The sequence below is a fragment of the Pseudorca crassidens genome, chromosome 9 (genome assembly GCF_039906515.1).
Source record: "Pseudorca crassidens isolate mPseCra1 chromosome 9, mPseCra1.hap1, whole genome shotgun sequence".
Classification (NCBI taxonomy): Eukaryota; Metazoa; Chordata; class Mammalia; order Artiodactyla; family Delphinidae; genus Pseudorca; species Pseudorca crassidens.
This window is the reverse complement of record NC_090304.1, coordinates 42247683-42270025: the sequence shown is the minus strand read 5'-3', so window position 1 is coordinate 42270025 and position 22343 is coordinate 42247683. Positions and strand designations below refer to the sequence as shown.

The 22343-nt window shown below is 36.4% G+C and overlaps 1 protein-coding gene across 3 annotated transcripts in view; it reads left to right on the top strand.

Moving 5' to 3' along the window:
- Positions 1-13958, top strand: part of FAR1 (fatty acyl-CoA reductase 1) — a 72978-nt gene extending 59020 nt beyond the window's left edge. For all 3 annotated transcript variants that reach the window (XM_067749821.1, XM_067749820.1, XM_067749822.1), the window contains 3 exons: positions 6100-6229; positions 8613-8740; positions 11055-13958. In XM_067749821.1, the coding sequence (XP_067605922.1) occupies positions 6100-6229; positions 8613-8740; positions 11055-11217 (421 nt within the window). In that variant the 3' untranslated portion in view covers positions 11218-13958. The remainder of the gene's footprint in view (positions 1-6099; positions 6230-8612; positions 8741-11054) is intronic.
- Positions 13959-22343: the final 8385 nt, after the last annotated feature.

Genomic DNA, 22343 nt, shown 5'->3' with positions numbered 1-22343 from the left:
TATTATAGTTGTTATGGCCTTTCTTTCTTTTCTTTTTTATTGAAACCCCACAAACTTAAAGTAATCCTACTGTCTTTACCACAATTATAGTGAAATATACTATAAAATATTTATTTTTTTAACTACATTGGCATTATAGTAGAGCCTTTGATTAGAGAGTTCAGGATTTGAGTATTTATGTATAAAGAAGATGCTGATTCCAGAACTTTCATCAACTGCTCAAAAAAATAAAAGTGAGGTATCTTCCAGTTATAGTGTATCAAGATCTGAGTTACATGTAGGGAATTTTCTGTGGATTCAGTTGTCCATTATGTTTCTAACCCTGTATGTTAAATATTGAAATACAAGAGAGGTGTTGAATTGAACAACTTTAGAATAGGTAAAGAAATACTCAGTGGAAAGAAGATCCAAAATACATTAAAGCCATCTTCAAGTTTTCCTAGAATGATCTGCAAAGTACAGTATTTGTCATTGGCAACATTCTTTCGTGGCTAAAAAGCAGATGTAAATTTATGAGTGATGGCAGTGATGCTGTCTTGATATTAATAAAGTTGTTGCAAATTAGAGCAGAACAATCAAAACTAGGTCAAAAAAGTAAAATAAGTTAAATATATCACAGTGCTTTACACAGAAAATGGGGCTTAGTAAACTTAAAAAATGAAGAGCCAAAGTTTATTAAATAATTTATAGTAGATGTTGCTACATAACAAATCATCCCAAACTTAGTGGCTTAAAACAGCAGTAGTCATTTTATTTCTTTCAGGATCTGGAATTCAGGAAGGAATCCACTGGGCAACTTTGTCTTAGAGGTCTTTCATGTGATTGTGGTCAGATGGAGCTGAAAGGGGGGCGTGCAGTGGAACAGCTGGTATCACTGTCTCTTCATGTTGTGTCAGGATCTCTTCATAGAGTCTCTTTGCAAGGACCAGTGGTAGCCTTAGGGGAATTGGACTACTTACATGGCAACTGAAGGCTTCAAGGAAAAGTGCTTCAGCAGGCAAGGTGGAAGTTATGTGCATTTTCTGACCTACCTAAGGAAATCATGCAGCACTACTTCCACCTCATTCTTTTAGTCACAGGCGAGTCACAGATCCTCCAAGATTGAAGAAGAAGGGATATAGAGAATAGTCAAGATCATCTTGTAAATGAACGGGTGAGATGAAAGGTATTGTTGCAGCCATTTTTGGAAAGTTCAGTCTGCTATAGTCAGGCCTCTGGTGCAAACAATTCATATTCCTCCTACATGGAAAATACTCTTGCCTTTTCCCCCCAAAACCTCTCTGACATCAGCTTGAAGCCAGTGTGGTCAGCGAAATCTGGTAAATTGTGGATGAAGCTCTTTAGGAGTGTTTTTTCAGGTATAGTTCCTCAAGTGTTAATCTGAAAACCTGTGAACTAAAGTGACAGGTTACCTGCTGCCCGTCCACCCAACATATAATAGTGAGACAAGCATAGGAAATACTTTAGACAGTCTTGTTCGAAAGAGAGAAAAAGAGAGGCATGCAGCAATCAGTGGTCCATAACAGTTCTGCATTCCAGCAGGGTCCCGTTTGATGATTTCTTAGTTAGGGCTCATTCCCACTCCCTGGTTGTTTTCTGAGGCTTTTGGCTCTCCCCTCTGAGTCATCCTTCTTTTCCCATAAAAAAAATGGCCTGTGTTTGCAACTGAACAGCCTTCGTACCCTACTTCCTGCCTGTAAAAAGTTGGGAATCTTCAGGGCAGGGATTGGCAAACTTTCTGTAAAGGGCCATATAGTAAATATTTTAGCCTTTGTGAGCCATGGATTCTGTTGTAACTACTTAACTCTGCTGTTAAATGTAGCTTCCACCTTGTAACTACTCAATTCTGCAGCCTTAGGCAATATGTAAATGAATAAGCATGACTGTGTTCCAATCAGACTTTATTTACAAAAACAGGTGGATTTGGCCCCTAAGCTCTGGTTTGCTGGCCCTTGATCCAGAGGCCTCTTTTCATTTGGTACTGTCTCTGTCCTTTTAAGTGTAAACTCATAGGATTCCTTTTAAAACTGTGTGGGTTTCCCTTGTATCTATTTTAAAACAATCCACTCCATTAGACCAAAGCCCACATATCTTTTTGAGACATAACCTTCTCTATCTTGGGTTCCTTATGAGGTTACTGTGGGATAACACCCTTGAATCTTAGATCCTTAGACTCTTACATCCTGCCTCTTAAACAGTAGAGCTTATGTAAGACATGTCTTTAACATCTAGAGTGAAACTTTTGTTTGTCTGAAAGGTTCTATGAAGTATACTACCTTAAATCTTTCTGCGGTCCTAACAAAGAATCTTATATTTACATTCTGGATTTGATCTATCCCCAGAAGTTGTTTCTTAAAGAATTCCTGGCTGGAAATTTACATTCCTTCCAAGTTGCACCCAAACAGATAGTTCATTTTTTAAGATCATCTTTGAGGAAATCTTAGCTAGGTCATCGAGTTTATTAGATACATTTTCCATGTGACCACAGGTGACAATTTTGTTCTTTTAACTTCCAACATTATTTTCCTCACTTACCTTGAAACTCTCACCAACAGTTTCCTTAGAGCCCTTTTATTTTTTCCACTAACACTCTTGGTCCTTCCAGGTTTTAGCAGTGGTTTCCAGGGCCTTCCAGTTTCTGTCTGCCCCCTAATCCTAAAGTCAGTATTGCATGTTTAGATTCTTATTATAGCAGTCCCTCACTCCCAGTACTGATATCTGTTCCCATTATTTGTGCTGCATAACAAATCTTTCAGTTCCCATTATTTGTGCTGCATAGCAAATCTTTCAAATTTATTATCTTTCTTTTTTTAAAAAATTGAGATCTAATTGACATCAAACTTAGTATCTTAAAACAGTAATCATTTCATTTATTGCTCATGATTTCTGTGGGTCAGAAATTCTAGAAGCCTTTGATGGGGTGGTTTTTTCTCAGGATCTTTCAAGTGGTTGCAGTCATAGGGGCTGGAACAGGTACACTGTAGGAATGGTAAAGGAGAGAAAGGGTACAGAGCAGCTGGGTGGCCAGGCATCTTTCTCTCTTCATATAGTCTCAGAGCCTTTCAATGTGGTCTCTACACGTGGACTAATTTGGGCCTCCTCACAGCCTGGCAGCCTCAGGGGGAGTTGGACAGCATACATGACCTCTGAAGGCTTCAAGGGTGAGTATTCCAGTGAGCAAGGCAGAAAGCTACATCACTTTTTCTTACCTCTCCACGGAAGTCACACAGTGTCACTTCCTCCTCATTCTTTTTGTATAAGTTACCTTCACCTCTTAATAGGGCGATAATTAAGGTGATATTATAGGTGAACATGTAAGATGGGAGATAATATTTGCAGCCACCTTTGGAAATTAAAATTTGCTACAAATAGGAAACATCAAATAAAGAATCTTCTTACATGAGGTTTGTCCTGTACAAGCCTTCCTAAGTATCAAAGCAGGAATGCTTTGGGAGCCTATACTGTAAAAGCAACAAGAGACATAAAGGTTTTTTATTAGCAATATTATAAATGTTAAATATAAATATAGCAAATTTATATTAATTTATATGTAATATAAATTACATATTTACAAATATAAATATGTAGTTTATATTAATTTGTTCAGATATTTACTGAGCAAGGTACTAGCCTCTATACCTTATATTGGGGCCTTAATATAATGCCTAGTTCTGCATTAAACTAATGTCAGTCATGTCATTCGTGATGTCCAGTTTACTCATTTACATTATTCTGAGTACCAGCTAGATAAAAATCTGACTTACTCTATATCTTGACATAATTTAAAAAGTATACACATCATATGGATTCCTGGTTAATAGTCACTGGGGACTAAGATGCATGATATTATCACATGTAGAAGCAGTATAAATTATTTACTCTAGCTCTTGAAATGTAGTAGATATTTCATCACTCTTAAAATGGTATTTAAAAAAAATGTTTCCATTGTCTTGTTTTTTTTTGATTATTTAGCTTAACTTTCTCCAGCTTAACTTCTCTGAATATGATATTTTTTTATCTTTGTGATTCTCAGTGGAGGACAATTTTGCCTCCCTCAAGGGACATTGGACAATTTTTGGAGATGTTTTTAGTTATCACAACTGGGGGATGGGTGCTACTAGCATCTAGTGAGTAGAGACCAGGGATGCTGCCGAGCATCTTACAGTGCACAGGACAGCCCCCTACCACAAATAATTATCTGCCCTAAAATGTCTATAGTGCTGAGGTTGAGGAACCCTGGACTAGATGACCATTAAGATCTTGCCTGCCTCTAAAAGATTGTGATTATTTTTTACAGGTTGCTGTAATAAAGAATAAATACTCAGAACATACATGGCAGTGTAGTCCCAGGCATCTGCTCTTACAGCATGTTTAACCAAAGATTGATGGTGCAAAGCTTTAAGTTTCTTTTTATCCCCCATAGTATTCAATCCAGAGTTTTATTGCTTGATAAGTATTCTGTGAACTTCACACATATATGACCTTTCAGATTTCCTTCTCCCCCTCCAATTTTTTATTGTCATTATGGCTGAATCAGTGATTGGTTTTAGGGTAATTCTGTCACTTGAATGAATCTGAAAATAAGACTAGGTGAGAATTGTCAGTGAAAAAGGAGTTAGGAAGAAAAACTTTTTAGTAAGATGTATGTTGGAAAATCACATTAACTAAATATGTGTATATGTGTGATTCAAGTGTACTATACTGGCTGTGATAGTGGGTGTTAATTACAAATCTGTTAAATCTTTTTGTTGTTTTTTAGAAAAAAATTGCCTAATCGCTTTTCTAAAAGCAGCATGAATTGTTTTTTTTCCCCTTCAAGTACTTTCTATTTGAACTATTCCTGTCCACATTTAGCCTTTGATGCTCAATAATTCTTTTTGTGTTTAATGGAGGTTTTATTTTGGAATTGCTTCCTTGCATGAAGTACAGTTTTTCTTTACATAGTCCATGTTGCCTCATTTTCTTTCAGTATTCTGGATTTAGGGTTTCTTTCTAAATGTATATGTCATCAGAATTTCTTAGCTAATGTTACTGTTTTGATTTCCCCCCCATTTCTAATGTTCTAATTTTCTCCTATTTCCCCCGTTTCTGAAGCCCATAATTTTGGGACTTCTAAACTGCATATAATGCTATTACTTATTGTGGGACTATAAATAGAATTCTTTTAAAGTATTACTTCACACGTAATTTTTCTGTTTACCAGAGGTTAGGAATTTTTGGTGTGTGTTTTGTTTCAAAAAGTTCTTTCTTCCGTTCCTCTACTTATCATAGGTAATTATTATTGTATAGATGTTGCTTTTCTGGTTAGTGTTACGATATCAATGACTTATGGTGAGCCATGATATATAAAATGACAAATTTAAAGATTAAAGCCCTTCACACTTCTAAAAAGAAACAAAAAAAGTATCGAACTCCCTTGTTTCCATAAGGATGGATATTGGGGACTTGGGAAGGTGAGTGAATATCTTGAATATCTTGAATATTTTTTTCAGAAAGCTGTCAACATGAGTCATTGATTTCATGGCACGTCCAGACAATCACGGAACCCGTTAGTGTTCAAGAGAAAGTTATTTAAAATATATAGAGAGAGTTGACTAAATGGCAAATGAATATTTCTGTATACTTTGCTTCCATGAAGAGTTGAGATTATAATGGAACAGTATGTTATGAATTCACAGATAATCTTAGTAAAATGCAGCTGAACTAAAATGTGGCTTAAGGAACAAAAAGGAAAGGAATACTAATTGAATCCATTTATTTGCTTAGTATTGTATGTAGAAAATTTGAGCTTGAAGTATTGCATTTCCTTTGAAAATTAATTTCATATATCAGCAGAACTCTCTTTAGGCATTTACTGCTGCTTAAATTCAATTACTGCTGCTTAAACTTACTGCTGCTGTATTAAATTCATTTTGGATTTATAGAATGTTCTTCTAAGATGCAGAAATATTCTTTTTTCCTGGTGGTTTGGTACACTTATTGAATTACGTGTTACAATTTTATTGTTAATGTCTCAAAATAGAAACTGGTTCCCTGGGTGGTGATGAGATTTTTCCCTATCTATGCAAATTATGAATCTCAATTTTTCTTATAATACAGGATGATGAAGACAATAACTCGTCTTCACAAAGCTATGGTGTTTCTTGAATATTTCACAAGTAATTCTTGGGTTTGGAATACTGACAATGTCAATATGTTAATGAATCAACTAAACCCGGAAGATAAAAAGGCAAGTAATTTCTGTTTTATATTAGAAAACAAGTAGCATACTAATTAGAGTATGCTAATTAGCAACCCGAGAAATAATTGAGTATTTCCCCCAACCATTATACAATAAGAAATTTGATCTATTTATATTCTCCCATTAAAGCTTCAGTCATAATTGGTGGTGATAAAGTTGCTTTATCCTAGAATTTATAATGTAAGTATGAGAGTAGCAGAGGTATTTTCAAAGCATGATTGACATGTTGATTCTCTTTTTCTCTTTAATGCCAGATTCAAAGAGAATTTTGAATTCTTTATGCATTTTCCCCCCAAACACTCTGTTTTCTTTAAGTTTTAAGGAAAACCTCTCAGAAATTGCTTTTGTATACTCTTTTACTTTTTGCCATTCCACATTTTGCTCTCTGTTAGTTTGAGACTAAACTCTGTATTTTCTTTTTAAGGTTACCTTAGATATTTGAACATGCATACTTAACAAAGTCTAAATTGAGCAATTTCTATAGCCTCTTCCTTAATAATATTTAGGACCATAAAATGTTTTAGCTCTGATTACCATCCTCATTAACTTATATGGTTATATGTTACTTTAGTTCTCTACTTAAACCTCATAATTAGAAATGATTATTTTGTTCAGTTTTACTGAGATTTAACTATATATTTACTAGAGTCTTTGCTATAAGATCTTCTCTTTAGGGTTATTTTTTTTTCTGCTTGAAATATATCCAGAATATGAGAATATGTTTGAGTAGCAGGTATGTTGGTAGTGAATTCTCAGTTTGTGATTATGTTACATGATTTCAGCACATTAAAGACAACTTTCTTTTTATATTTGTCTTATTTTCTTAGTGTTGAAAAGCCAGTCTAATTTGCGGCTGCTTTACGGTATCCTTTCTTAATTTAGCAAGGTCTAATATAATATTGATACTTCTACCTTTTCTTGGATAATGCAAAGGGTAACACCTATCTGCTATGTTGTTATGTTTTTTAATTCTGTATTTATGTTATGTGCCTCACAATCATTCCTATTGTAGTCTAGTCAATTAGTATTCATATAGATTTACTGGCATAATTGTCCTTTTACTGCTCTTATTTCTTCCTCCATCGTCCATCCTCCTCTAATGATTCCAGACTTCAATCTGGAATCATTTTCATTCTGCCTGAAGAGTACCCATTAGTATACTTCTTCTAGTGTGTGTCTTCTATTGATGTCAGTTTGTATCCGTTTTTATTCTTCTGGGACTATTTTTATTTTTCAAAGATATTTATACTGGTATAGAATTCTATGTTAGCAGCTTTCTTTGAGCACTTGGAAGACATCTTCTCATAGTCTTTTGGCTTCTACTGCTTCTTTTCAGAATTCAGTTGGTCAGACTAATGTTTCTTTGGAGGTAATCCACAGTGCCTTCTCTGGTTTTTAAAAAAATTTTTTCTTTGACTTTCAGCAGTTTTACTCTAATATGTGTAGATATATGTGTGTATATGTGGTATATGTGTGTTTTGAATCTTTGGCTTGGTCTCTCACCATTTTTGGAAAATTTCCAGCCATTGTCTTTTCAGATACTGCTTCTGTTCTATTCTTTTTCACTCTTCCTATGGGAATACAGTTGCACATATGTGTGACCTTCTCATAATATCTCATATCTTAAGTCAAGTCTCCATTTCAGTGCACTGGTACTTTAGTGATTTATTTATGGTAGCTTTTTTATTTTTGGTCTAGAACTTGCTATTTTCAGAAATAATGGTAAATTAAATTGTGAATAATTTATTACACCAAAAAAATTACCTGATTGTGTGTGGAGGAGCACTGAGCAGTGTATAGCCCTCTTATTTTGTCATGAAATAGCATTTTTGTAAGGCTTTCTTTTTCAGATTTATCTACCCTTTTCATCAAATGGCCTACTTAAAGTTATCTAAATTCCTAAGCCAGCTTTCATAACATATTCTGTCTCTTGATGTCAATACTGTTTCTCTAGGAAAATTAATCTGTGTGGTATGCAGGATGTTCAAAAAGAAGAGATAGTGTAGACAGAAGGAAACTGGAAACAGGTGTATTGTTACATGTATAAAAGGAATACTTAGGTCTATTTGGACAATGGGATTTTGTTGGTTTATTTATTTATTTTTAATGGTGCAGGCTTCTTTCTTCTTCATGTACTCCTCTTTAAAAGCTGACATGAGTTTTTAGATTATCTTCTCAAATGTTTCTTTGTTTAATGGACGATATGAAATAAGAACTTTTTTGTGAATAGCAGTAACATTTAAACAATTAATACAGTAAATGTTTTGTAATCATGTCATGTGGAATTAGCCTTTAGAAAAAGTGTGAATTTTTGACTGGTTGTGAAAAAAATTATCCAAGAAAGTAACCAATAATTTTTTTGTTTATGTAGACTTTTAATATTGATGTACGACAGTTACATTGGGCAGAATATATAGAGAACTACTGTATGGGAACTAAGAAATATGTATTGAATGAAGAAATGTCTGGCCTCCCTGCAGCTAGAAAACATCTGAACAAGTACGTTTTTGTATGGGTTTGATTTCATCTTGTCTTCCTTATGAAATATTACAATTTTTTCTAAGCTGATAAATTGAGATACTGCTAATAACATATTGTATCAATATTTAAGAAAAGTGGTTGCCTTTGAGCTGTAACTATGGTAGTATTAATTTAGCCTATGATTGTGGAACCTTACTATTTTCATCAGCTTATACTGTCCATTAGTAATAAAGTCAGGTGGAATTTAGTTTTAAATATCACTTTAATCTTCCCTTAATGCTAGTGAAGGAAGAAGTAAAGATATTAGGAGAAAATAAAAATATATTTTAAACTGGAGGTAATGTAAAGTTTCTTTTACCCTATTTAAATACATCTTTAGAAGAGGAAAAGAGGTATAATAATACATTATTCACTATAGAATTTTTTTCCTTGTTTATAAAATAGTTGTAATTATTCTCTTAGTCTCTTATAAAAGTAATACATACTAATTGTTAAAAAAAAAAACCTCAGAAAATAGAAAAGGAAAAATTACTATTAATCCATTATTCAGAGATGCAGTTAGTTTTAATAGTAATCTCTTTTATTCATAGTAATTTTTGTGTGTGTGTGTGGTACGTGGGCCTCTCACTGTTGTGGCCTCTCCCATTGCGGAGCACAGGCTCCGGATGCGCAGGCTCAGCGGCCATGGCTCACGGACCCAGCCGCTCCGCGACATGTGGGATCTTCCCAGACCGGGGCACGAACCCATGTCCCCTGCATCGGCAGGCGGACTTCTCAACCACTGCGCCACCAGGGAAGCCCCCATAGTAATTTTTTAATACAAGTTTTATAACAGTTTTCAAAAGTTTCACATTATTATTCTTGTGTTTTCAACTCTTTGAGAATTTGTAGGGCAGCTAGTTGTATAGATGAGGAAATGGAGACTTAAGAAAATTGTGTTTGACAAGGTCGTATTGTATTAAGTGGCAGGGCAAACTAGAATACTGATCTTTGACTCCTAATTCAAAGCTCTTTTGTCTACACCCATTGTTTGTGTGTTGTTTGGTTAACCCTTGAACAACATAGGTTTGAACTGCATGGGTCCATTTATTGCTACATGTAGATTTTTTTCTACAAATACATACTATGTTACTACACAATGTGAAGTTGGTTGAATTCACTGATGCAGAAACACGGGTAAGAAGGGCTGACTGTGAAGTTATACTTGGATTGTTGGAGGGTCGATGCCCTAACCCCCACGTTGTTCAAGGATCAACTGTAGTCCTATATCTTTCACTGCCTGTTGAAGTTAATGGAATTTATGTAACAGTATTGCATATCTAAAGGATTTATATTCCTTTCTAACACCATTAAAAAACATCAAAAATGTTTTGAAACATGAGCAAGATAATGTGCATGTTGCTCTTTGAGAATAGGAGGGTCTTCCTATTTAGAGCAAGTGCCATGTTTCTTTCATGAATGAGGACTTGTCCAGTTGGCTTTTGATCCTGTGACTGAAGGAGTAAATTCACTTGTCTGACAACTTGTAAGCAGCTAAAGATGTCCAAAAAATGTTTATTTTGTCTGTAGGATGATGTATATGATGAATCTACCTTTTTAGATTAGATAGGAAGCTCCGAAGTGCAAGAGATATGTCTATTGTACCTACTAATGTACTTGCTGACTAGCACAGTATAGGGCATACAGAAGGATGCTAAATAATACTTGTTAAATAAATAAATTTGCATCCCAAATGTAGTTATAAAAAAACTTTGCATTATTCATTATTAATAGAGGTAATGCATTGTTTGATGGACTCTTGTCCAGAATGTGCACAGTCAGGTTTGTTTGATGTTTGCTAACTTTCTAATTTAAGGACTTCTAGTTAGTTTTTTTTTTTTTAATAGATTTGTTTATTTACTTTTGGCTGCGTTGGTTCTTAGTTGCTGCGAGCGGGCTTTCTCTAGTTGTGGAGAGCGGGGACTACTCTTAATTGCGGTGCACAGGCTTCTCATTGCGGTGGCTTCTCTTGCTGCGGAGTACTGGCTCTAGGTGCACGGGCTTCAGTAGTTGTGGCACACAGGCTCAGTAGTTGTGGCACATGGGCTTAGTTGCTCTGTGGCATGTGGGATCTTCCCAGACCAGGGCTCGAACCCATGTCCCCTGCATCGGCAGGTGGATTCTTAACCACTGTACCACCAGGGAAGTTGCTTCTAGTTAGTTTTTAAATAAGTTGCAGCTTAATATGGATTTGAATTTTGATTAGATTAAAACTGAGCATGAATTATCTGCTGTCCAACAATATTCTATTCTAGAAAATAGTATCCAGTACATTTCTTGATTTGCTTTTCAGGTTGAGGAACATACGTTACGGTTTCAATACTATCCTCGTGATCCTGATTTGGCGCATTTTTATCGCAAGATCACAAATGGCAAGAAACATCTGGTACTTTGTGGTTAGTCTGTGCTACAAGTTTCTGTCTTACTTCCGAGCATCCAGCACTATGAGATACTGAAGACAAGAATTTAGCATTAGAACATCTATGCATATGGTGGTCTAAATGCACAAAATGTAAAATGTACTTAAGTCATTTCACCTTTTGTCAAGACATTAAACCATCTTAACTCAGAGTGTGGAGTAAATTATGGAACGTTTTATGTAACATATGCTCATAAAAACCTAGTGAATACACTGTGGTATGCCAACTCAAATCTATAATAGCCACCAAAACCATGACTTAACATTTTGATCCCTGGGGAAAAGGGGTTGGGTGAGGATAGGAGTGGGGAAATAGGAACACTGACCAGTATAACTGTGCAATTCTGGAACGTATTAATTAAAATATGCCTTAACATACAGTGATTTTCTAATTATAATATTTAGTGCAGTGGAAAGCATTTATTTGGACAGGAATACTAGCTAAGTGGTAGATATTTGATTCTTCAGTGTTTGATTTTTTTCATCAGTTCAAGTGGGTTTTAGTTTTGTTAAAATTACAGCCAAACTATTTTCACCTCATCCTGTAAGTTATTGAGTAGTCTCAGACATGAGAGACACGTTCTCATTTTTCTTTCTCTGATTAGAGGTCTGATGCATATCATTTTTCTATAAGCAGTCAGTTGCTTTCATAATCAGAAGGCTATATATTATTATAGAGGCCCTACTGGATCTAAATGAGTTTGAGAATCATGTCAACATATGCTATGTGTTTTTAGAAGGAAAATGAAAATTCAGTAAGACAGTTAGTATCAAAAAGAACAGGAATACATTTTTCTTGACCACATTATGACCAAATGAAAATCCGTTCTGTGACATTTTGTTCATATTTTGAAGCTGGATGATTACTTGAGACTTTGACAAGCAGGTGTGGGTGCAGGGAGGAATTCACCATACTTATGCTCTCTGCCCTTTATAAATTTTATTAATAGGACTTTAAAAGGCTTATACTGTCTTTTCAATGAAAACTAAAAGTACATTACTATGGAAGAATGTATTTGCAGGTAGTCATAGCATTAAGAAAATGTTCTCGTGTGTAAACACATACTAATTTTTGACCTTGAGAGCTGAATTTCTTCCAGAAAAACAAAATAATACATAAAATAATGTGTATAAAATTAAAGAACTTTATTTACATACCACATAAAGTAGCAAACTGTTGAATGAGTTTAAAGATATCATTTATTTTTTTCTGCATGTGGTTTTAGCTTTTAGAAAGGAATTCATTATAGAAACAAGTAATAGCAAGAAAATCGATGTATATTTTAATGATACATTATAATTCCCTTTAAATCTTAATAGGTAACTCTCCTTACTGTTATAACACATTTGCTTTAACATATCAGCATAACATGTTCTAATTTAGCTGATCAAGTTGTACTATATTTAAATCATTAACAATGTATCTTGAATATGTTTAATGAAGTCAGTTCACAATACAAAAAGTTACATAGAACTTTACATCTTAATTTTCTTCATCAATTTAAATGCAATGTATAAGAAATTTATTTTGTTATTGTGAAAAAAACTAAATGTAAAGGAAACCACCTTCTTCCATGCAGGTGTATAATCTTGAAAAGGAAAATGCTTCCATGTTGAAGCCAGATTTTCTGTAGTAAACCTTTTAAAACATTATTTTAAAAGAAATATGTATATAAATATAAATACATATGTATTCTTTGCAATGATACTAAAGTCTCTGGTTTAGGACCATACCTTGTGTAAGGTGTGAGAGACCATGGCAGTGTCTAAAAATGGAATAAATGACGATGCCTTTGATTTGAAGTGGCCCACAAAGTTAACTATAGATGCTCTATACATTGAGTACTCCATCTCTCCAAATACATTTCCATAATGTGTTGAAAACATGCTAACATTTGTATGATTTTTACACATCTGCTGAATATACTTAGAATCAGATGAATTGTCTTTGTGTCTTGCAAAAGAATCAGGTACAACTTTGGCAGGTGTGTGAAGCACATGGAATGTGATGTCTCTGAACTCTCAGTTCTAGTAATTGTTCTTGTAATCTAACTTAAAGAAATGATAACTGGGAGGGTGCTGAGGCCACTGCATTAATTTTGTGTGTTTAGAATTCTGTCAAAAGAAAGCTAATGAATAAATTAATATGTCATTCTGGAACTTAAAGTTCTAAAATTAGTATAAAAAGTATATAGGTTGTTAATCCTCACCAACTTGACTTTAAGCTTAACTCAAACAAAGATTTTGGAAATCATTTGTATTTATGTCATTTGCTAGATATGGTTTTTAGTTCTTTCTGATTGTGTTTTACACACAAACTCAAATTTTAACAGGATAGCCTGTTAAATAAATCTAATATTTCATTTAACTCATTTGATAAAGCTGATTTTTAAACATTGGGTTTTTTCCCGCTATTCACCCTTGATTCTTATAATTCTAACATATGCATTTGTCAGTCGTGAAGTCATTATAACTGTATTTAAACTTGACTTGGCAACATTAATATGTTCAAAAACTCAACACAGAGAAGCATGGCAATACATTCTTTGACTTAAGGATGGTATAAAATAAATATTTTCTGAATCTGTGTAATAAAGCTTGGAAGCAGGGAGGAAAAATCTTCTCTCCCTTTTTTGTGCTTGTCTGTAGGAACTGTTTCAGGGTTTTTTGCTTTTTGTTTTAAATGTAAATCGATAGTCTTTTATAAGAAATAAATAGAAGCATTATTGGGTGCCTTTGTTTGTAAACCAAAAAGTAATAAATGAATCCCTATATTTCCATTATAGTATTTATTGTATTTTTACAATAATTGTCCTGAAAATCACTCATGGGGTAATGTGGTTAGGATTACGGGAAACAGTTCTCATTTATACTTCTTACCTTTTTAAAGGTGTACTCATTACTTTTTATATCCTAATTTTATTGAATTCTAAATCTCTTACACAGCATTTTAGGGGAAGCATATAGGCAGGATGAATACTTTTTGTTAAAGTATCATTTTTATTTATTAGCTGGAATGAGGTGGTTTTTCTAAAAACAGTGCCAGGGTGTCATTAGGCTCCAGCTCCTCTCCTCCACATTGAATGATATTATATTAATTTATAAATACATTTGTTGTAATTTGTCTATTGAGTAAGTATAAAGAATCATTCATTAGTAATAGAGGGTAACTAAAAAAGGAGAGAGCTGATATCAGGCTGGGGTACAGGTGAATATAAATGTCCTTCCTAGCCAAGCTCTTCTAGGCTGACTCCAAGCTGTGACTTGAAAATATTAGCACAGACTTGCTCTATTTTGAGAAAAACTCCCTAATCTTTTGCATGAGAAGCTAGAGAAAGGAAGGTATACTGCATAACTTGATATAGAAATGTGTTAATTAAATTTACAGTCTCTGTGATAAAAGAAATATGAAATATTTTCTTATTGAATTAGTATTTTTATCTTGAGACATTTTCAAGTCATAGAATGAATGAATGCCTTTTTTTTTTATGATGGTACTCTCTTAGCATACATCTCTGCTACCCTTAAGATTCCTAAACAAATCATCTTTGTCATTTGAGCATATTTGTTAAATTATTCCTTTGATTTTTCTTTATTAAAGAAAATTTGAGTAACATTAAGTTTGACGTGCTCCTTTGCAAGTTGATGGCTGTAAGAATACATTTATATAGAAAAATGTAAAGTGATAAATATGAGTTAAATATCTTTATGGTGGGCAAATAAGGCTATAATTGTCGTTTTCTTTCTTTTCTTTCTCCCTCTTTTTCCCTCCCTCCCTCCCTCCCTTCCTTTGTCACAGATCACATACAATACCTATACTTATATACAAGATGAAGAGAGGCAGGGACTTCCCTGGCAGTCCAGTGGTTAAGACTCCGCACTTCCAATGCAGGGATGCAGGGGGTGTGGGTTCAATCCCTGGTCAGGGAACTAAGATCCCACATGCTGCGTGGTTCAGCCAAGAAATTTTAAAAAAAGATGAAGAGAGGCCGTGGGGATTTTTCCGAATTTATTAAAATATATAAGCATACCTCATTATTCTCCTCAAAATATTTACTTTGAGATTCTCTCCTAGACATTTGACTTTGTTTTTTTATGGGGTTGAATTAGGTGTCCTCCAAAGATGCTTTGGAGGCAGAATTCCTTTATTTTCTGCTGTTATACAGAAAACCTAATTCTCTTTCTCTCTTTCTCTCTCTCTCACATATATCTGTGGAAAGCTTATCTTCAGTTTTTGAGAGCAAAGTGTAACTAGAAAGTGTTAGGTTGAAACACGTAAAAATGCTAATACTTGATGGTCTTTGAACTACAAAGATAATCTCATATGACTCTACCCTAGTATTAGAGCTGCTTTTTTTGTTTTATTTTTTAACAAACACACCTGAACCTAAACATACAGATGAATGGATTTTATTTAAAATAGTCATCCCAGGAGAATATATGTTTATTTCATCAGTACTTAATTTTTTGACATATAATACCTACTTCTCTGCTTTATGTTACATCTTTCACAGGTTTGTCATTTTCCCGAACTGGGTTGTTGATTTCTGGTTGTTGAGAGGAAAACCAGCTCGCACCTTTTACACTGTAGAAATAACATTAGTGAACACTTGTTGAGCACTCACTATGTGCCAGACACTACTCTAAGCATTTTACATGTATTAACCCATTTGTGACTTACAGCAACCCTTTGAGAAGGGCACCTCTGTTACCCATGTTTTATAGGTGTGGTAACTAAGGTATGTAACATTAGTAATTTATCCATGTTAACACTGCTAGTGGCAGAGCCAAGGTTTGAACTCAAGTAAGTCTAGCTCAAAAGCCTGCTACACTTGTCCATGACACTATACTGTCTTTCACTATAGGAGCATGTGCTTCTGGACCATTTAGAGAGGTTCTCTTATATGCTGTTGGGTTAGGCACTGTGTTTTATATATTGCAATTATCTGTTTATCTGTCTGTATCACTCAACACACTCTAAACTTGTCAGTGGTTCAGATCGGAGTATGACCCACTACCCTTTAGGGTTGTATGACTTAACATAGGTAAGTAAACATAGTTTTAATATAACATATAAAGAACAAAATACTAAAAGCACAAAGGAGTGATTTACTGCTTAGTGTTTCAGGGAGGAGCTCATACAGACATACAACAGTTGAATTGTGGTTTTAAGTCTCATTGGAAGAATGGTGGGAAAGGGAAGCATTCCAGGTATAGAGAAGGGCATGTGTAAAGGGAAGTGTGGGGAGCCATGAGGAAATATCTTGGTGCCAAAGGGGAGGATGACTAAGGGAAGATGAGGCTGGGGAGGCAATTGGGGGCCAACCAAGGGCCTTTATATGCTCAGAATTCACTATGGAATGTGGAATGGCTGTGGTCAAAAACACTGAGAAGGTCCTCCTAGCCAAAGCACACCAATTCCTATTAAATATGAATAGATTTTGGACTTCAGTGAACTGACCTATAACACTTATTTCCTGAATGAAATCAACTTAAGAGAAAAAATTCTACTTAAATAGTGACACTAAGTATTTTTGAGAATACAGGCCACACCAGTGTTTAAACAGCTGGTGTCTCTGTTTTTCAGTTTTCTGTGATTCTCAAAGTATGATCCCAGACCAGCAGCATCAGCATCTGCATCACCTGGGAGCTCAATAGAAATGCAGCTTTCAGATCCCATCCAGACTTACTGAATCAGAAACTGGGTGGGGCCCAGCAGCCTCTTCTGAGGTGGCCTCCAAGTGATCGTTACGCACACTAAAGTTGGAGAACTGCTGGTCTGAGTAGTCAGTCTTCGTGAGATACCAGCAAGGTCCAAGTAGAGTACATTCCTAGGACCTGGGACAAGGTCTGGAAAGTCCCACTTGAAACTAAAAGTCAATATATAAAACATGTCACAAAACACATAGTAATACATAGGAAATGGTCTGGCCTCACAGGAATAATGCCAAAATGTTCAAGAAGTTAGCCTTATGTGATAATTATGGGTGGTCTAGCTTTTTGACCCTTATACTTTCATATTTTCTACGTTTTCTGCAATGAGCCTGAGTTTTTTGTAAACTAAAGCAAAAGTTTTTATTTTACAGTAACAAATGAGGGTGTGTTTCCGGAATCTGGAAAAATAAGAAAAGACTTAAAAAAAAAAAAAAAAGTCCATTCATTCTGGGTTTTTAACTCCAGATCTTGAGATGGCATTTTTGTCTCATGGTTAGAGAACAACAACTTACTATGCTATGATAGCCTTTGAAATTGTCCAGGTCTTTGTTAGGTTTTTGGTAAACTTGGTAAGTATATTCATTTCTGTGCTTACTAGTTTCTTACTCAGTCTTTATCTGGTACTAAGCATGAGTGTATGTCCTTTCTGTGCAGCCAAGTTACCACAGTCCTCCAACTAGCTTACTTTCCCATTGTAATTCCCATTATAATGCTCATTTTATATATCAATTAATTGTGAGTTTATGGAGAGTCAGCTGTCACAGAGAGTGCTCAGCTCTTCATAGGTTGAGAAGGTGTTTCTGTCCTTAAAACTGGGTTCTAGAGCCTGTGCCATGGGAACCTCGCATAATTACCAAAGCATGCAGGCAGTTGAAAGTATTGCTAATTTTAGAATGTTTTACTTGAGAAAATCTGAAATGATTAGGGGGTTTGCCTTAAGCTATATGAAAACAGGATCTAACCCCATTAGATTGAAAATACCTGTTTACTCTGTTTACTTCATGCACTTGTGAGCTCTCCCATAGGGCAGGGCCTATTTCTTTAAGGAACCTGGCACATAGAAGTTACTCAATAAATGTCTCAGCTTAATTGATAATATGAAGTTTGTCCTTCCTTCTATCAGCCCCAGAATTGTTAAGCTTCCTTTTCCTATATAATACAAAATTACAATCAAGAATTTGCCAAGGGCTTCCCGGGTGGCACAGTGGTTGAGAATCTGCCTGCTAATGCAGGGGACACAGGTTCGAGCCCTGGTCTGGGAGGATCCCATATGCCGTGGAGCAGCTGGGCCCGTGAGCCACAACTACTGAGCCTGCGCGTCTGGAGCCTGTGCTCCGCAACAAGAGAGGCCGCGATAGTGAGAGGCCCGCGCACCACGATGAAGAGTGGCCCCAGCTTGCCACAACTAGAGAAAGCCCTCGCACTCGCACAGAAACGAAGACCCAACACAGCAAAAATAAATAAATAAACTCCTTCCCCCAACATCAAAAAAAAAAAAAAGAATTTGCCAAAAGGAATATAAAAGTTGACACCAATAATTTCATTTTTTTTCCTCACCTAGAGATGCTAACAAAAGACAATGCAAATGCTCCAAGTTAGAAACTCCACAATTGACAAAGTTTAGTCTTTTATTCCATAAGCATTGATTGGCTCTTTGCTTTCCACTAATGTAAAGTCATGCTATATACAATCTTCTGAATTCTTAGTAGATCATAAAGTACTAGTACTGCTGTCTGTACTACTTCTAGAGTTTTTCTTTATGAAGACACTTATCCAAAGAAATCTAGTTGTCTAGAATGAAGGGCAACTTGATTCCTGGTGTGTGGTGATTCCTAGTGGTGTGTGCTTTAGATCAGAAAATCTCTGGATAAGCTTTATGAATCTGCTTAGCTCAGTGGTGCGAAAGCAACTGGGAGGGTCGACTGTGCATGTAACATCTGGCAGCACAGTAGAATGGCCTGATGGCACATTTTTGACCTGGCTATATCATCTGCCTTCTTCCCCAGTATACCAGAATGATCTTGCAGGCCTAGGCCAATTTTTGAATTTTTTCCCTTTGACACGAGGTAATGTTCAGTACACTATATGAAATGCCCGCCCTGCTCTGACATCACTTCAACCCTCAATTTCCTCATTGTATAATTCCAGTATTGTTCAAACTTATACCATGTTATGAGCACCCTCCTACTTCTCGAATTGTCAGATGCACTTTACCTGCAAGCATATTGTATCCATAGACATCAATACTCTGCTTAACAGACCATAAAATTGTAGGTCATCGCAGAGCATAAGGACAAATTCTTCAAGAAATGTCAGTACTGGGATTCTGGAGTATCCCGAGATCCTCCTTGGCACTAGGCACACGTATTAGCGTAATCTCAAAAAGGCACACAGAACCATCCCCTAGGTTGGGCATCCTAGGAGGAATCCCTTTTGTCTGAAAAGAAAGCTTTTTTTTCTTAACACAGAAAAAATGCAAGGGGAAAACGTTGACTTTGAGGCATTTTAAAACTCCAGCTCTGGGACTTCTTCACAAAGCCCAGGTAATGTACTAAAACCTAGCCTCATCTGTTTGAGAGTCACTACTGCTTGTTTGCCCACTCTGGTCCCATTGCTACTCTGCCTTTTGTCACATAGTTCTTGACAGTTCTCTCTCTGCTCTTGTCTTCCGCATTTCCCATTTGAAAACTCCCTTTCCAGCTGCAGTGAGTCTTCCAGAATTACTGACATTCTTCTTGCAGGGAGTTGGACTAATATTCCTTCTAGGAGGCTTAATTCCTATAAGGTCCGCACACATGAAGGATTTGCTGTTTTAAAAAATAACTAAGCGGAATTCCCTGGCGCCCCAGTGGTTAAGACTCAGTGCTTTCACTACCGTGGCCTGGATTCGATCCCTGGTCAGGGAAGTAGGATCCCACAAGCCGCGTGGCACAGCCATGTTAATAATAATAATAAAAATAACTAAGCAGTTAAAGATTAGTGTCGAAAGGGATTCTCACAGATATTCTAATTGTTCTTGAGAATGAATACTCCATGTCTACTTTTCTAACATACTGTTCCATGGTAACTGGAGCACAAGTACATAGTCACTTCTAAAATTTTTAAAAAAATACAACAAAACTTCCGTAAGGGCAGAGAAGCAGAATTGTATAGTAGAAAAAGCATTAGTTTTGCTGTAAGACTAGGCATGAATCAACTGCCGCTTATGAGCTGTGTGACTATGAATGAGTCATTTAACCTCTCAGACTCAGTTTCCACTTTTGTAAAATACCTGCCCAGGAACGTGGTTGTAAGGATTAAATGATATAATGAATATAAAGTGTGTGTTACATAGTGTTCAGTAACTATTTCTTCAAAATCACCAAAAATGCCTAAGGAATAAAGCTATGGAATAATTATGGAATTAGTTATACTAATGCAACGCAATTTATATTCTCCAATTTTATACTATGATTTCCCCATTTCTGATAACACTTTTTTTAAAAGATTTTTTTAATGTGGGCCATTTTTTTAAAGTCTTCTTTTAAAATCTAAATTTATTTATTTTTGGCTGTGTTGGGTCTTTGTTGCTGTGCACGGGCTTTCTCTAGTTGCGGTGAGCGGGGGCTACTCTTCGTTGTGGTACACGGGCTTCTCATTGCAGTGGCTTCTCGTTGTGGAGCACAGGCTCTAGGCGTGCGGGTTCAGTAGTTGTGGCACGTGGGCTCAGAACTTGTGGCTCATGGGCTCTAGAGCGCAGGCTCAGTAGTTGTGGCACATGGGCTTAGTTGCCCCGCGGCATGTGGGATCGTCCCTGACCAGGGATCGAATCTGTGTCCCCTGCATTGGCAGGCGGATTCTTAACCACAGTGCCACCAGGGAAGTCCTCATTTTTTATTTGACACAATATTGCACACACAATATGAATTTGACACAATATTGCCCTCGCTTTTATGTTTTTGGTTTCTTGGCCCCGAGGCATGTGGGATCCTAGTCCCCTGACCAGGGATCAAACCCACACCCCCCTGCATTGGATGACAAAGTCTCAACCACTGGACCGCCAGGAAAGTCCCAGATACCACTTTTTTTAATCATTAAGGAATACAAATTTTGAACATTTTGAATAAAAGTATAAGAAATCAGTTCTCTTTACACCTTGCAGTGTTAATATTATTATCACTTTAATTGAGCACCCTTCTCCACTGTGGCTTTTCTGCAATCAACAGGACTTGCCCACTGGATAAAATGAGGATCCTTCAAAATTTCCTCATACGGGAACAGAAGTCCCACTTAGTCATTTCACCCGCGGGCACGTTGAGACAACTGGCCCTCTTTATCTGCCCTAATGATCTGTAGTCAACCCAATAGTTTGTCTTCTTGCTGAGGTAGATTATAGCACATGACCTGGGCCTCATTTGTGTTCCAAGAATTCTTTGGGGAGTTTCCCTCCTCTTGCTTTTATTTAAAAGAGATAAAACAAACTTGAACTGCAAACTGTCAATTTTTTCTAATTGTTTATATAACTTGGCTGCTGGAGCATTTCGCATTCCATTAGCTCTGTAGTCCTCAATCCTGATCAGTGGCCTGTAATTAGGAAAAGACTTGAACTATCCAGAAGCCAATTCTGGAAATCATCCCACCCTCCCACATACACATTTAAAATATTCGTTTTTGAACAAGGTTTCTTCCTCAGAATCAAAAATCTTCAGGAAATTTTCACTTACAACTAGAAATTGCAGGGTACGTGTATTTGTATACTGTTAAATCACAGATTCTTAGCTCTAGATTTGATTCTTTGCTTTGCCAGGCATTCTGTACAGCTTTCTCAGTCTTCCTCATTTTCAAAGGAGAATGTACAGTGTTTCCACATCAGTTGTCAGGTTCCCCTCTTCCCCCTCCCACCCCTACCCTGGGCTTCAATTATTTTTTTTCCAAGATAAGTCTAGTTACTTTTTACCTTTTTTCCTTGGTTAGAGCTTGCTGGTTATTTCATTTGAGTTTCTAATTCTGATTCACAGTCCTCACTTTAGAGGCACCCCGCCTCACCCTTTTCCCTCAAGAGGAAAGTTCCTCTGCTGAATGTTCTTTGCCCCTGCAGACCCACTCTATTCTCCACGCTGCTCTTTGCCACGTCAAGCTGACCTCTGTGGATGACACATTTGGGTTCCCTTGCCTTCTGGCTTCCAGTTGGATTCAGCCCGTGAGAGGCACTGGCAGGAGTAGAGGACAAGAGGAGAGAAAGGATAGGACTGTTTGCTCCTCAGTCATTCCCTCTGAGCTCTGGTTTGGCAGTGGTTGCATTCCTCTACCAAATGCCATTGCTGCTGCAGGGTGGCCTCCCTCCTACAGCTCCGCATTTCTCAGAGTTCCAATCATCGTCTCCTCCCCTTGCCTGCAGCTCCCCACTGTTGATAGTCCCTGTGCTTCACCGTTCCTCGTCGTTGCTTTAACCCTGCTCATACTTTTGTA